The sequence below is a fragment of the Terrapene carolina genome, unplaced genomic scaffold (assembly GCF_002925995.2).
Source record: "Terrapene carolina triunguis isolate 2854851 unplaced genomic scaffold, T_m_triunguis-2.0 Scaffold211, whole genome shotgun sequence".
Taxonomy (NCBI): Eukaryota; Metazoa; Chordata; order Testudines; family Emydidae; genus Terrapene; species Terrapene triunguis.
In genome coordinates this window covers 18,733,483-18,749,446 of record NW_020664562.1, presented here as the reverse complement: position 1 = coordinate 18,749,446, position 15,964 = coordinate 18,733,483, and the positions used below count along the sequence as shown (strand labels likewise).

The following is a 15,964-nucleotide window of genomic DNA, read 5'->3' as shown; positions in this document are numbered from 1 at the left end:
AAGCACTTGCTTGCCAAGCTGGTGCCTGGAGCCGGCCCTGAGTACTATATGTTTTTGTTTGTTTTGCTTAAAGGATTGGGCATTTATAGAAATAAAAATAGCACCTACCTCCCGTAAACTAGGTGGGATAAAATTACAAGGGGGAACTACTGTATACTTCACTGCATAAAGGGTACTGCAGCATCAATTTATAAAAAGGTATTCAGGGTAATGATGCATGTGCCCCAGAAAGGTTTGGGATGCTTTATATGTCCGGCAAGTGAGCAAAGAGGACCGTTATGTCAAAATCAGCACTACGGCTGGTGGGTTTTTGTTTTGTTTTTTTGCTAAAACATTAGACTGAAACAATGGATTTTCCACCAAAATGAAAACATTCATTTTGATAAAAAATTTTGCAGTTTTTCAACAAATGAACAAAAATGGTTCCTTCCTTATTTTTATCTTTTGTAGTGGAATTCAGGCACACTGGAGGGCAGAAGGTGTCTCTGTGCTTTGGCATAATTATGTCTCTTTGTACAGCCAAAGCATCTAACAAACATTCACTCTCCAGATAAGTAAAGAGATCCATCTGAAAGACTTTTTTTTTCTTCGTTCCTTTTGGGCCTGTATTTCAATTAGGTTTGTTAAAAGGTTTAGTGATGTAGTTTATTAATAATGAAAACTTTTTTTTTATCCCAGCTCGAACAGTGTCCTGTACTTCTAGTGATCTTGTTAAAAGAACTCAAATTAACAAATTCCATCAGATTAAGGAGTCCATAATCTCCCTTTAGTGTGTGACACACACTAGATCCATTACTGTTAATGGCAGTTATCTCTGTAAATCAAAGGGAGAATAAAGCTTTAAAAGCCTAATTATTTATGGCATCAAATTACAATAAAGTGGGGACAGCTTTAATTGTAGGTTTTCTAATCTCACGAGCGATCAGACTAATACCATGTTGAAGCTCATCAGGATTCTCTCTTCCCTATACCATTTATTTATTATTGATTATATAGACCAGAGCTGACCCTAGACCAAATGGCACCACGGGCCAGGAGTGTCTTCGGCACCCCCGTCCTCCTCCATTTGTTAAACTTTTGAATACCTTATTTTTTATTGCAGTTGCAGCCCATATCACAACTTTAATGCACAAGTTGCATTCATGATTTATCCCTGTCCTATAAGATGGACTTCAGACCCTGTACTTCAGAAAAGCAGACTGACTGCCTCAGGGAACTGATGGGCAGGATCCCCTGGGAGGCTAATATTATGGGGAAAGGAGTCCAAGAGAGCTGGCTGTTTTTAAAAGAAGCCTTATTGAGGGCACAGGAAAAAACCATCCCGCTGTGCAGAAAGAATAACAAATATGGCAGGCGACCACCTTGGCTTAACAGAGAAATCTTTAGTGAGCTTAAGTACAGAAAGAAAGCTTACAAGAAGTGGAAACTTGGACAGATGACTAGGGAGGAGTATAAAAATATTTCCCAAGCATGAAGGGGTGTAATCAGGAAGGCCAAAGCACAACTGGAGTTGCAGCTTGCAAGGGATGTGAAACGTAACAAGAAGGGTTTCTACAGGTATGTTAGCAAGAAGGTCAGGGAAAGTGTGGGACACTTACTGAATGGGGGAGGCAACCTAGTGACAGAGGCTGTGGAAAAAGCTGAAGTACTCAATGTTTTTTTTTTTGTCTTGGTCTTCACAGACAAGGTCATCTCCCAGGCTGCTGCACTGGGCAGCACAGTATGAGGGAAGAGGTGAGCAACCCTCAGTGGTGAAAGAACAGGTTAAGGACTATTTAGAAAAGCTGGATATGCACAAGTCCATGGGTCCAGATCTGAGGGAGTTGGCTGATGTGACTGCAGAGCCATTGGCCATTATCTTTGAAAACTCGTGGCTATTAGGGGAGGTCCCGAATGATTGGAAAAAAGCAAATACAGTGCCCACCTTTAAAAAAGGGAAGAAGGAGAATCCAGGGAACTACAGACCAGTCAACCTCACCTCAGTCCCTGGAAAAATCATGGAGCAGGTCCTCAAGGAATCAATTCTGAAGCACTTGGAGGATAGGAAGGTGATCAGGAACAGTCCACATGGATTCACCAAGGGCAAGTCATGCCTGACCAACCTCATTGCCTTCTATGATGAGATAACTGACTCTGTGGATATGGGGAAAGCGGTGGATGTGATATATCTTGACTTTAGCAAAGCTTTTGATACAGTCTCCCCCAGTATCCTTGCCTGCAAGTTAAAAAAGTATGGATTGGATGAATGGACTATAAAGTGGATAGATCGTTGGGCTTAATGGGTAGTGATCAAGGGCTCGATGTCTAGGTGGCAGCCGGTATCAAGCGGAGTGCTCCAGGGGTCAGTCCTGGGGCCAGTTTTGTTCAACATCTTCATTAATTGATCTGGATGATGGGATGGATTGCACTCTTCGCAAGTTCACAGATAACACTAAGATGTGGGGAGAGGTAGATACGCTGGAGGGTAGGGATAGGGTCCAGAGTGACCTTGACAAATTGGAGGATTGGGCCAAAAGAAATCTGATGAGGTTCAACAAGGACAAGTGCAGACAATTTTGGACGGAAGAATCCCATGCACTGCTACAGGCTGGGGACCGACTGGCTAAGCAGCAGTTCTGCAGAAAAGGACCTGGGGATTACAGTGGACGAGAAGCTGGATATGAGTCAACAGTGTACCCTTGTTGCCACGGCGGCTAATGGCATATTGGACTGTATTAGTAGGAGCATTGCCAGCAGATCGAGGGAAGTGATTATTCCCCTCTATTCGGCACTGCTGAGGCCACATCTGGAGTACTGCGTCCATTTTTGCCCCTCCTCCCGAAAGGATGCGGACAAATTGGAGAGAGTTCAGCGGAGTGCAATGAAAATGATTAGGGGGCTGGGGCACATGACTTACAAGAAGACGCTGAGGGAGGGGAACTGGACTTATTTAGTCTGCAGAAGAGAAGAGTGAGGGGGGATTTGATAGCAGCCTTCAACTACCTGAAGTGGGGTTCCAAAGAGGATGGAGCTAGGCTGTTCTCAGTGGTGGCAGACGATAGAACAAGAAGCAATGGTCTCAAGTTGTAGTGGGAGAGGTCCAGGTTGGATATTAGGAAAAACTAGGTCACTGGGAGGGTGGTGAAGCACTGGAATGGGTTACCTAGGGAGGTGGTGGAATCCCCATCCTTAGAGGTTTTTAAGGCCTGGCTTGACAAAGCCTTGGCTGGGATGATTTAGTTGGGGTTGGTCCTGCTTTGAGCAGGGGGTTGAACTAGATAACCTCCTGAGGTTTCTTCCAACCCTAATCTGTGATTCTATGTGACATCAGAATCAACTCCCCGGAAATCTTTTAGTATTCTTTTTACTTAAGTTGTCAGCTCAGGCTACACCACTAAGTTATTAGATTTCTCCTAAGGCCCATTAATACGGGCATAACTGCATCCACCTTGAGTATAACTCTACTGTTTTTTTTTTAAATATCATACACCCCCCTGGCCAACACAGTTGTACTAGTAGAAAAACTATTTGTACACAAGGGTTTAGTTAACTTTAACCACACTTCCAAACCTATTATGAGTATTTCCTACCCAGTTTAAACATCCTCTCTAACGGGTGTCTCAACCCCATTTCTTAATGTTATTTTGCCAATACTATTCCATTGCTTTTCTATCCCATGGATGGTGGAGTCTGCTGTCATAAATGGTACTGGGGCAAAGAGGGTGAGAAAATACAGTATTTGTAATTGGACCAACTTGTGTTGGCAACTGAGACAAGCTTTTGAGCTACACACAGTTCTTTGGGTAGGGTGATGCAACAGTATGATGTCTAAAAATAAGTGTAGTAGTACTCCTTGTCTGTTATACACAAATCAAGCTTAATGGGAACCTGGATTGGTCCCATGGGGAAAGGATCCCATTCCATGCCTATCGGGACAATGAACCCCCCCTCCCCCAGCCTTGCAGCTCTTTTAAACAGACCAAGGAGCCTGGAGCCACTTTAGTCAGTCCTGGTTGATGGGTGTGGTGGGGATGAGGGACAAAAATCTTCAGCGCTTGTGAGCTATGCTGGCCCAACCCCTTCGGTTTATGATAACCTCAGGGCTTGTCTGCACTACACAGCTTTTAGCAACAGGCTGTGTCGCTACAGCCGAGCTGCTGGGGCAGCAGGGGGAGGGCGCAAGCCCCGTGCCCCAGGGAGCCCGGCGAGAGGGGCACTCTGTCGTCCCTGCCTGGGGCAGGTTAACCCTCCTCGGCAGCGGTGGGGAGCGACAGGGAGGCGCTGCGGGGGCTGAGCGCCGTCCCTCCCCGCGGAAGCGGCGGCGGAGAGTTGGGGCGCCGGCCGGGAGTATCGCAGAGCTGGGAAACCCCAGCGGCTGGCGGCTGGAGAGCGCTCGCCCACCGTCAGGCGTTCCCGCCCTGCTGCCTCGTTCCAGCTCGTGAGGAGGCGGGGTATCCGTGCCCACGTGCCCCCGCTCAGCCAATCGGGGGATCGCGTGATGTGAGTGTGGCCGGTGCTGTTCCCCAAGATGGCGGCGTGTGGTCCGTGAGCGGCGGCGGCGCTAGCTCGGAGCGGCGAAGCGAAGGCCCGGCTGCTGGGGAAGGCCCCGCGCCGCTCGCCGCCAAACGTGTCCCCCCCCCCCCGGGGCCCTAGGATGGTAAAATGACCCAGGGGGGGAAGAAGAAGAAACGGGCCGTGAACCGCAGCATCATGCTGGCCAAGAAGATCATCATTAAGGACGGCGGCACGGTGAGTCCTGGGGGCCTGGGGCCTGGCCTGCGCCAGCTTCGGGGCGTGCCGGGGGCTGGTTGTGGCACGGAGGGGAGTGTTAAGGCAGCCGGGGCGAGGCAGGCTGAGAGGGTCCGGCTGAGGTGTGGGGGCGCGTTGAGGCCTTGCTGGAGGGAAGGGGTTGGCTTGGAGGCGTGCGGGGACGCTGGGTTAACCCAGTGAACCAGGGGCAGGGAGCGTGGAGTGAGGTGAGGCCCGAGTGCATGTAGGGGACTGGTCTTTGCTATGGGGAGGACAGGCTGGTGCAGTGCGGTCTGGGGGTTGGCCCGGAGCCGATGAGACATGTTGCGTTGGGGTTCGGTGAGCTGGGCCTGGGAAGGGGCGGACCTAGCAAAGTGAGGCTAGTCTAGCCGGACCGGGGGAGGGCCACTGAAAAGCCGAACGCAGTGAGGTGGACACCTGAGGCTCAAGTGCCCAGAGAATCTGTCTGGTCTGTAAGGGAGTTTGGGGTTGGCATCAGGGTGGCCCGCTGCCTGGTTTTCAGCCAGAAAGTCTGGTCAGTAAGGGGACCTGATAGTGTCTGGTCAGATTTACTGACTGGACACTCAAAGTCTGGTTATTGCAGGTGGGGGAGGCGAAGAGGCACCTGTCAGCTCCTGCTCAACTGGGGCTGCCTTCTACCTGCCTTGGGCGGCTCCAGCTTCCAGCTGAGCTCCACAGGAGAGTCTTTTCTGTGGGGGAGAGGGAGAGGAATGGATGGAGGTGGGCCTTGAGGGAAGAGGTGGGGCAGAGCTTTGGGGGGGGGGGGGGAAAGGAAAGAGGTGCAGGGAGGATTCCAGCATGCCTCCTGAAGTGTCCTGGTTTTTAAATATTATCAAATTGGTAACCCTAGTTGGCATGGTAGGTCCCTGGTTTGAGGGGAATGCCTAAAACAGGTCAACCTGGGACAGAAGTCTGGCGCTAGCTAATGGGGTGATGAAGGAGACAATGCCACATTGTCTCTACTTGCTAGTTTGTGGGAAGATCCTCTATTTCATCAGTTATCAACCAGGAGTCTGGGACTCCTGTGGGGGCTGTAAGCAGGTTTCAGGGTGTCTGCTGAAACAAACCAACCAGAAAGCAGGGCCAGCGTTAGACTCACAGGGCAGAAAGCTGAATCCCGAGCCCTGCTGCCCAGGCTGAAGCCGAACCCTGAGCAACTTAACTTTGCGAGGCCACCTGTGACATGGGGCCCTAGGCTACTGCTCTGCTTTCTACCCTCTAACTCTGGCCCTGGCTTTTAATCTACTGAAAAACAGTTGTTGTGGCACAGATAGGCCATGGAATTTTTATAGCATGTTGGGAGGTGGCTTGGAAAGAAAAAGGTTGAGAAGCCCTGCTCTAGGTGGAGCTACCTGGAACCTGTGAGGAAGAAGCTACCCTATAAACTCTTCTGTTGCAAGGGCTCATGCCTCTGATGTCCAGTCAGATGAACATTTCACCTGAGGCCTAACTTGGCCTCCACTCCCTCTGGTTGCTTTCTACCAGAGCTGGGTCCATGCTGTGTTCTGAAGGTAGCACATGGACTGGGCATAGGAACTTTGTTCCCAAAGAACTTCTGACACTTTTTCCCTGGTGGGGCTGGCTGGCAGCCTGGGGTGGGAGGGACTAAAACTATGTTCTTTGCTGCTGCCTCATGTGGGATCAAGAATTCTGGGCTGGTGCAGGTTTTTTTGCCATTATTTCATGATCGGTTTCCTTGCTATTAAGTGTTTCCTCTCTATCTTATTGGCATCCATCTGGTCATCATTTGTTAGATTATTTAAGAAATACTTTTAAACTATACCTAGTATGGTGATTTGCCTTTACTCTCAAGTAGTAAGTTTGAGTAATGAGCATTTGTGTCACGACTCAATTTAAAGTAACTTTACTTAAATCCATGCATTTACCATTCTGTATAAATATGTGTAAGTCTACAGCATTTATGGATTAGATAATATTTAAACTCTTAATCTTGAAAGGAAATACCACCTAGAAAACTGCTGTGCATTTTCAGACAGCAGTTGGTTTCACAATGGCCTAGGATGATGGCAGGCATCCTAGAATTGTAGAATAGAGCAGGGAGTTCTGAGTATAATAAGTAGGATGTGGTTCTGCTGTTGGTGAAAAGCCCATCTGTGATGTGCTTTACCCATACAGTGTGTCCATCGCCATCATGGGATCCTTTGGTCTTTGTTCTGTCTCCTTCGGCTTCCATATTCTGAAAAAGAATAGGTGGGTAAGTGCGAGACAAACTTCTGTATCAAAGTAGTACTGTAAGGTTTTCCAGTTCACTGGAAGTGTGATGAAAATGTTTCCCAACAAATAGTTAAGTATTTTATCTAACAGAACTTGGAATACTTAGTGATTGAATGAAGTTGCCATAGATGCTTTTAAAAAAATACATCTATAAGCAGCATAGTTCTGTTATGAGAGAGGTATAACTTGGTCAAAATAACTGTAACAATGTATGTCTTGCTTTACTCGTGTAGTTTAGATAGCTTTTCAAAATGCATTAAAATCATATTATTGCTTTTAAGATAGGTCCTTCAAATAAAGGTAAAACATCAGTTTGCTGGTCTTTTGTATAAGCAGCCAAGAACTGCCATCATCAACTTGATGAGCTACTGTCTAGATTACTTAGGGGTCGGAGGCAAAGCAAGTTCAAATTTGACTGATAAATATCTACTGTGAAAGACCAATATTACTGTTTGTAATTTCTTTACAAAGTAAAAACTTATGGCATTACAAACATGTAGGCACATACGTTTTTTACAGGACTAATATAGTGAGTGAATACAGACAGAGTAACTTTTTTATGCTCTACTAGTTCATACAACTGGTGAAATTAGAATTTCTTATTGGAAAAAAATTGAGTTATTACAAAAGTGCCATTCTTCTAATTTCCATTTGGATGAACTGCCTCCAGGGATAAGGAGAAAGATTTAATGTATCATCCAGTTGTACCTTAAATAGTGCCTTCAGCGTCAGTTACCGGTATTAAAAGCTGAGTGCAAGCCCATTTGAAAGTACATTGAGTTCAAATGTATAGAAACATGGAGTAAAAAACAGGGCTGCAACTGTTTGGGAAGTCATTAGACAACAGATATTGGTTTGTGATCTGTTTGTGGAAATATGTGCCTATTCTCAAACCCAGGTAGGGAAAGAGTATTCAGACTTTTTATTTTTTGTGAGTTAATGACCTGTTGAGGCTGTCTGCTGTTATACTAGACTATGTTCTTTATAATTGCAGCAAGAACTGCTTAGATGCATGGATCACACTGTAGACATTAAAAAAAAATAATCCGTAAATTAGCCCTCAGTTCTATTCTCATCCTCCCCAATTCCTCACTTGCCTGACATGCTAAATAATATTTTGGGGAACAAGTAAACTGAAAGGGCCTTGAATTTCTCTGATTTGCGGACCAGTAGAAATAAAAAAAAAAATTAAATATGCCTATTTAAATTTATCAATTACTTATGGGGTAAAATCATTATATTTTGAAATCTTTTTAGCCCCAAAGAAACTCAGTAGTCCTTTTCTCTGCAAGAATTCATTGTCAGTGGCTCAAATGCATGATAGGGTAGGTCTGTAGGTCTACTATAGTATATGCTTATCCCTAGTGATTGAAACCATTATTACTCTGGTTCCCCTGTGCCCCTCTCCAGTTCTGCTACACTAGCCCAATGTTAGCTTTGTGATTGGGTTTCCCATCCAAGCACATTCACAAATCTCTCTTCAGAGTGTGGGGGTATATACTTTCCTAAACAAGGTGCAGAGGTACCTACACCATTAATTTCAGCGAGATTTTCTGTAAAAAGACTAGAGTATAGTGGCAATATGTAGGAATGTCTTTTGGAATAATAATGTGGCTTCTTGTGTACTCTGTAATAGCAGAACATCAGTCAACCCTGATTTCTTATAACTCAGTCCTGATTAAATTTAAGAGGATGCTTACAGCAGTGACTGCAGGTAGACTTCCTGTACAACTGCGATAAAGATCTTATTGGAGTGCTATCCTCCTTTGTACAGTTGTTAAATAGCCATAGTCAAATAAATGAAATACAAAATACATTTAGTAAAATACTTGTGATGTAGACTCACCAAAGGAAGGCAATAATAGTAGTTCAAACCCTCTCCTTAATTCATCCTGTTCTAATGATTTATTGCAATTCATATCATATGTACAATACTCATTCTTATCAGACCATGGGGGGGAGGGACAGCTTAGTGGTTTGAGCATTGGCCTGCTAAACCCAGGGTTGTGAGTTCAATCCTTGAGGGAGCCACTTAGGGATCTGGGGCAAAAATCAGTACTTGGTCCTGCTAGTGAAGGCAGGGGGCTGGACTCAATGACCTTTCAGGGTCCCTTCCAGTTCTATGAGATAGGTATATCTTCATATATTACCACTGATGAAAGGAAATTTGAACTATGATACTTAGGTATGACAGGGTGAGTTAGAGCAGGAGAATTCAAATCTTGTAATTTACTTCTAAACTTATTCTGGTTTGTAAACTATATTAATAACAAGTGGATTCTCAGCTTTTATGATTGTACATTTGAAGTTGTCCTTGCTTTAGAGTTTTTACAGTGTTGTATCAGTAGAAGTATCTTCTAGCTATGATCCACATATAAGTTTATTTTATCGCTGGCTTGATCTATAATACAAAATCCTCTTGGACTAGAAAGACACCTATCTGACCTGGCAGATGGGGTTTCTGTAGTTCAGCTAGTGCGCCACCTGTCCCAAAACAACTGCCATGCTCGGAATAGATAAAGTCAAAGAACGTCTGCTTCTACCATGAGTGTCAGATCCCAGTTATAACTTGAGTATTTAGCTACACTTTTGTTTTTAGGCTTTAATGTTTGTAGCTAAAATACATCTCTTTTGTGGAACATGTAAAAATGTTGTTGCTGTTTTGAAATGCATTTAGTGTTTTCTCCTTTAGTTGATGCATACTACTACAGTGTTTTATGTAATTCATTTTCAGACTCCAGGCCTACTTGATGTATTAATCAAATCCCATGACAGTCAAGGTTCTGCAGAATCTTAAAACTTGCATTTTTATAAATTAAGTTTCTTGTACTTGTGGTTACAACAAAAATATTCTAAATGTAGTATTGTCTTTTCATTCAGTAGACAGAGAAGCTGATATGGTAGCTCTAAGAAGTTAGCTCCCTTCCTGTCAACTCAGTTGTCTGTTACTGCTTAAGCCTATTGATTTAAATTTCAACACTAATTCATATCTGATCATTTTAGCACAAAGATCCAGCTAAATGATCTTATGGCTTGTGCAGTGGCAGATAAGGGTAGTCATCTTCCCCCATCTCTTTAAAAATATTTACTGCTGTAAGCAGTGAAGCTCTTCAGTGCAGTCCCTGATTTATTTCCTTGACCTGCTCTCACCTGCCCAAGATAAGGTGTCAGTGGGGTAGAGAGAAACTGTTATTTTTTCATGCCTTGCCCATAATTGAAATGTTGGAAAAGCTCTCGACCTCTGACTCTTGGGGTCATAAGGTGGTTGTCTGCTGAGCAGCTGCTGGTAACTACTTCTCTTACCCCCACTCTGCCAACTGTTGCTTTACTCCCTGGTACAGTGAGGAAGCAGAGATAGCAGCTGAGAGGGAGGCTCCATTGTGCAGGAGCAAGTCTGATGCTGATCTGTAGCCTGGGAGGGAAAAGAATATTTGTTGCCCGTGGTAGTTACAGAAGTTTACTCTTTGGATCCTGTACTGTAGTCAGGGTGTGATGGGAGTGAAACCTAGAGCTGCTCCTCCAGGCATTGGAGCTCCTGCAGGCATGGGTGATGCTGTGAGTTCAAGCTGCTCTCTGGCCCCTTTACAAAATTGTAAAGTCATCTCTGCTCATTGGAAAACAGAGAAGTGTAGCAAAAGAATATTTATGAATATGCTGGGCATGTGTGTGGTAACTAGGGAAGGAAGAAGAAAAGGACAGAAGTAACCATGGTACTAAAAGTACTCTGAAACATGTTTTCCACTAAACATTACAGAATATAAAGCTTTTATTAGAGATGGGTCGAAACAAAGCTTTTTTCCAAATCTGTTCAAATTCAATGGGTGGTGGGTGCAGTTTACCAGTTCCAGTAGCTGCTCCTATAGCTTTGGTTACAAGTCACCTGATGCAAAACCAGAAAGTTTACTTTTCTGGCTTGGATGGAGCCAAAATCTTGTAAGAATAGCTGAATTAGAGTGGCAGAAATCTCAAGATGGCAGAAATTTTGCAAGAACAGCTCATAAGATTTGAGCACTGTTAAATCCAAATCTTTGTCTGTTTGTATTTAGTCATATGAACACACTAGACCAAATCTAATTCAGGGCGGAGAATTGCCTCTTCATTCTCCAGTCTCCCTTAAGGGTTGAAAGAGTAGGTGTTGAGGCAGAGCGTTTGACTTTTAAAAAACAAAAAAAACAAAACAAAAAAAAAACAGTCCACTTGTGTAGCATTTTTAATTTGCAGGTCATTCATGTCATTCTGTTGTGAAATAATTCTCCAGTGTTTCCTGGCATGGGTAGTAATGCACTGTGGCAAGTTGACATAGCATGTAATAAAGTATCTGAGCCTAATCAGGATTTCTGTCCCCACCCCAAATCCCTTCCACACTTAACTTTCTATCTCCATACATTCCCTTTTCTGGAAGCCACTTTTAGCTTAAGTCAACAATAATATAAAGAAACATTTCTAACTCTGTCCCACATTTGATGTGCATATTGAGTCTATTTGTTGTTTTCCCCAGCATTTGGGGAAAACCTTCTAATACTAGTCTCACGTTAAAGTTGTGGTGGGCTTACCATTGTGTGAATTTGTTTTCTTTCATGTGGGTTTTAGATAATTTATTTCAACAAGTTTTTGTATTTAGTCAGACACAAGCTTTTACTAATAGAAGCACTGTTTGGTAAGAACCAAAGGTGGTTGGTAAGCCAGTTAATCAGGATTTGGAATGTGGCATTGAGTGTGAAAATAAGCGGGGTTTGAAATAATTAAATCTTGGTTTTTGACTTCTAATTGCTATGTGAACTTAATTGTTTCCTTCCCTGAGGGAAAAAAGATATGAAATTCCCCAAGAAAAGAGTCTCAGTTCAAATAGTGGAATCTTGTTAGAGGGAAGTCATTTTTCCTCAGAGTTTTCTCTGTACATGGAGGTTTATGGTAACTGGCATTGCAGTTTGTACAGTGCTGGTTTTTAAGACACTTCCAGTCATTCATTATGCTTCACCATATGCAAGACAGTTATTCGGATTCCTGAAACAGCTTGTTTTGAGCCATACTTCATCTTAACAATTTCTTGCTTAGAAACCAACATTCAAACAACTTTCTTATTAATAAAGCAGCTTTTTAAATATTCTGTAGTAACAACTTTTTTGTTTTTGTGTTTTAGCCTCAAGGAATAGGTTCGCCTAGTGTCTACCATGCTGTCATAGTGATTTTTTTGGAGTTTTTTGCTTGGGGACTTTTGACAGCACCTACTTTGGTGGTAAGTGATGTGGTTAATGAACTTCTGTATTGCATGAAAAGTTTAAAAAAGAAAAAAAAGCTAAAATATTAAGTTCATTGCAGTATTATCACAGCATTAAACTTGAAAATAAAGTTTGGGTGGAATTGAGCTGGCCTGAACTTCACACTTGGAAGAACATCTTGTGTGTTATGTTACTGAATGTGGTCAAGATTAAACAATCCATGTAGAGTTGGGCTTATTGATATCAGCCACATATCAACATATGTAATCTATGCTAATTGCACACTTTTGAGAAGAAATACTTTTAAAAAAAACCCCTCAAACCTTCTATTCCTGTCACCCCCACAGATGTCAGACAGATGTCTATCTTGAGCACAAGAGTAGGATCTAGGAATGTGTGGGATTCCAGTCCCAATTTTAAGAACTTTGTGACTTTGATCTTAAAGGATCATTACTGAACCTGGCCATTCTTGCACAATATTTACTGAGTTATTTTTAATTTGTCTGTACTGTCTTTCTGACCTTTGGTAATTAACAAGGTGATGGCAAGCAGAAACTTTCTCTTTTGTAAACATGTTTTCACTCCTGCCTAAGTAATTCATTTATGTTACAGTCAGTGATATGACTTAACTTCTCTGAAATAAAGTGTGATACCACCCCTGAAGTCTATGGACAGATATTGTATCCTGATAAACTGCAATATAAGGAAAGGAGATTTTTAACTTTTGTTCTTGTTTATATGCCATAATTGTGCACCATGGCTTACAGAGATTAAGGTTAGGGTTAAACTTAAAAGTTTTGCCAGCATAGCTCTGTTGATTAGGGAAGTGATGGTTTGGGGGGGGTTGTGACATGGCTACAGTGTTGAAATCTATAGGTAAAAAAGTGTGTTTAGCTTTAATCTAATGTTCCTATCTTGTAAACACTTCAGTCAACCTAATGCCCATTGTAGATGTAGGTAGGCTGACCTAATTATGTTGCACAGGGCACAAAATTTGCACAGCTCTGAGCGCTGTATCTAGATTGATATAATTTGTAGGTGTAGCTGAGGCTTTAGTATGCAAAAAAAAAACCAGTGTATTCAAGCCATCTGAGCAGTACATTCATTCACCATGCAGTATCTACCTGTGTTGTTGTGGTACTAGTTTTGTGTTCCATGATATTGAAGTCCTTTTAAGTAGTGTTTATTTGGTATCTGAACCAGTCTATCACATAAGTACAGCATGTCCTAATTGATGTGTACTTTCCTTAAATAAGGAAATCCTACAATAGTATTCCTCTTAATTGAAGTAGGAATGATACTTTTATCAAACTTAATGAAATTTTCGCCAGTCTTATGTGGTAAAAAGTGGAGAAAACACACTGATTTTGAAGATTGTTCTTTCCTAGTTTTACTGACCTGCAGCGGTAGTGCTAACATTGTAGCTTATCCACTGGTGCCTTTATTTCTGGAAAGTAAGAAGCATAGCATAATTTACTATTAGAAATTGTGTAGTCTACTATGTAAATGTCTGTAGTGGACTATTTAACAATGAGATTATTGATGTTGAATTTATGAATTTCATGGTGGATTTTACTGTAATTTATATTAAAATTGTTGGTATAATATGCCTCAGATATATTAATCTTTGAGTCTGTATTCATATTTAGTATTGTGAAATATGGATAATGCAGTATGTAATGCACATAATTCTTTCATAGGTGTTACATGAAACCTTCCCAAAGCATACATTTCTAATGAATGGCCTAATCCAAGGAGTAAAGGTAGGATGAAAATTCAGTCTAAATCAATAATTGAATACAATTTAAAATAAATCAATAAAGGGTACATACATGAGTGCTGATGCTTTATTAAGTGGAATAAGGAGAGCCTTCCAATATAGCTTTCAAGCTGTGAATAAAATGTGAGGGTAAATTTACCACAGAGAGCTCAAATGCAGCACTTAATTTTAATAAGATCTTGCTTTTGCTAAAATTTTTACTTGGTTTGACTGAGGAATAAATAGGCCAGTTGAATAGCTCAAGATCACACAGTCAGTTGGTGTCACAGCACATAAGAATGCAAGATACCTGTTGACACCCAGTCCTTTGCTCTAATTGTTAGACCACACGTCCTCAATGTGTTGAAAAATGGTATCTCTCCTAAATACAGGATATAAAAATGCAAAGTGCATTTTATTAAGCTGCGTGTTGACTGCATTTGGATTTCACATTTTGGATTTCTGTGGGATAGTAAAATTCAAATTGCAGGTAACTGCTGCTGAGTGGAAAAGGGGGATGAAGGATACTCATAGAAGATATTGCTTGACATATTGTTCCATATAGCCAACATTTATCATTAATCTGCAAAAAAAAATCAGTCAGTTTCTAACAATCTTTCAACTATTGTATTTTCTTTCATTTCTTTGTTTTTATTTAAAATTTGTTTTTACTTTTCAGGGCTTGTTATCGTTTCTCAGTGCCCCCCTCATAGGTGCTCTCTCTGATGTTTGGGGACGAAAGTCCTTCTTACTCTTAACAGTATTTTTCACTTGTGCACCAATTCCATTAATGAAGATCAGCCCATGGTTAGTAACAAGCATAGTTATTTATGGCTTTGTCTTTAGTGTGTTCTTGCTGTACGCAATTAATAACGTAGCATTTATAATAGCACTTGTATTCCAGTTAATTTACCAGATGTTGTTTAATTCTTAGCGCACCTCTGTGAGGTAGGTGCGGAAGTACTAATCCGTTACAGAGTTGGGGAAACTGATACAAGGTGAAGTGACTTGCTTGAACGCCTCAAAGCCAGGCTTAGAATTTTGGATCTCCAGACTGTTAGCCCCATGCTTGCTTCTAAGCTAGTCATTAGTACTGGAGTGACTTGTGACTTTTTAGTGATGGTTGCTTATGTAGCAGAGAGCCCAAGAACTTGAAAGATGTATGGCCTGTGAGCTGATATATTTCTTGTACTTTTAAGCCTCTTGGGGGTCAATAACTTAATAGTTGAGTATAATTTTATACGGTATATTTCCCTGTACCTTCGTAGAATGTCTCTCTAATCCTTGCATATCTTTATTTGGCTGTAATTTTCAGCAAAATCATTTCAGTACTAAGTAAATAGTCACTAAGAATTGAAAATAGTCTTCAGAACTAGCATATACCTTTAAGCACTAGTGTGTAACATTAAAACTGGTACTGAAAAAGTAGCTGCAGCTTTTTTATTATAGTTTTGCTTATCAAATATTAGAATCCAGCAAATTTTGACTAACTGGAATTTTAGTAGTCTGTTGATACGCCTCCATTCATGAGTCTAATGACCCTAGGATAATGGCTAGTTCACAATTGTCTCAAATTTGTACTGCTCCTGAAGATAAATCTGAAATAACATAGGACAAGGTCTTAGCACTGATAGAGGTCTGAGAGTCAACTGTTCATATTGTATCGGAGGCTAATTCAGTTTGCTATCTAGTCTTAAGGTCTTTTGTGGTCTCTCCATTTTGATCCCTATTCCAGGGTGATAGGCTATTTGTTTAACAGTTTATATTTTGCAACATGCATTTTGAATGGAGATAATTGCTAGTCTGTGGACTCACGGCTAAGGCTAATGTTGAAGGATCTGTAATGAACTATCCTAATTTAACCCACAAAGCATTTTTTTTTTGTAGAATGGCAGGTAATTCTGTTATACACTCAGTGCACACTGGAGAGATTACATAACCATATAAAGACACATGCATACTGACTTTATAAATATTTTAAATTACTTGTCAGGAATAAGTT

At 41.8% G+C, this 15,964-nt stretch overlaps 1 protein-coding gene across 1 annotated transcript in view; it reads left to right on the top strand.

Moving 5' to 3' along the window:
- Positions 1 to 4,482: 4,482 nt before the first annotated feature.
- LOC113407353 (hippocampus abundant transcript 1 protein) overlaps positions 4,483 to 15,964 on the top strand; it is a 19,851-nt gene continuing 8,369 nt past the window's right edge. The window contains exons 1-4 of the mRNA XM_026655761.2: positions 4,483 to 4,728; positions 12,125 to 12,220; positions 13,904 to 13,966; positions 14,642 to 14,836. Coding sequence (XP_026511546.1) covers positions 4,642 to 4,728; positions 12,125 to 12,220; positions 13,904 to 13,966; positions 14,642 to 14,836 — 441 coding nt within the window. The 5' untranslated portion in view covers positions 4,483 to 4,641. The remainder of the gene's footprint in view (positions 4,729 to 12,124; positions 12,221 to 13,903; positions 13,967 to 14,641; positions 14,837 to 15,964) is intronic.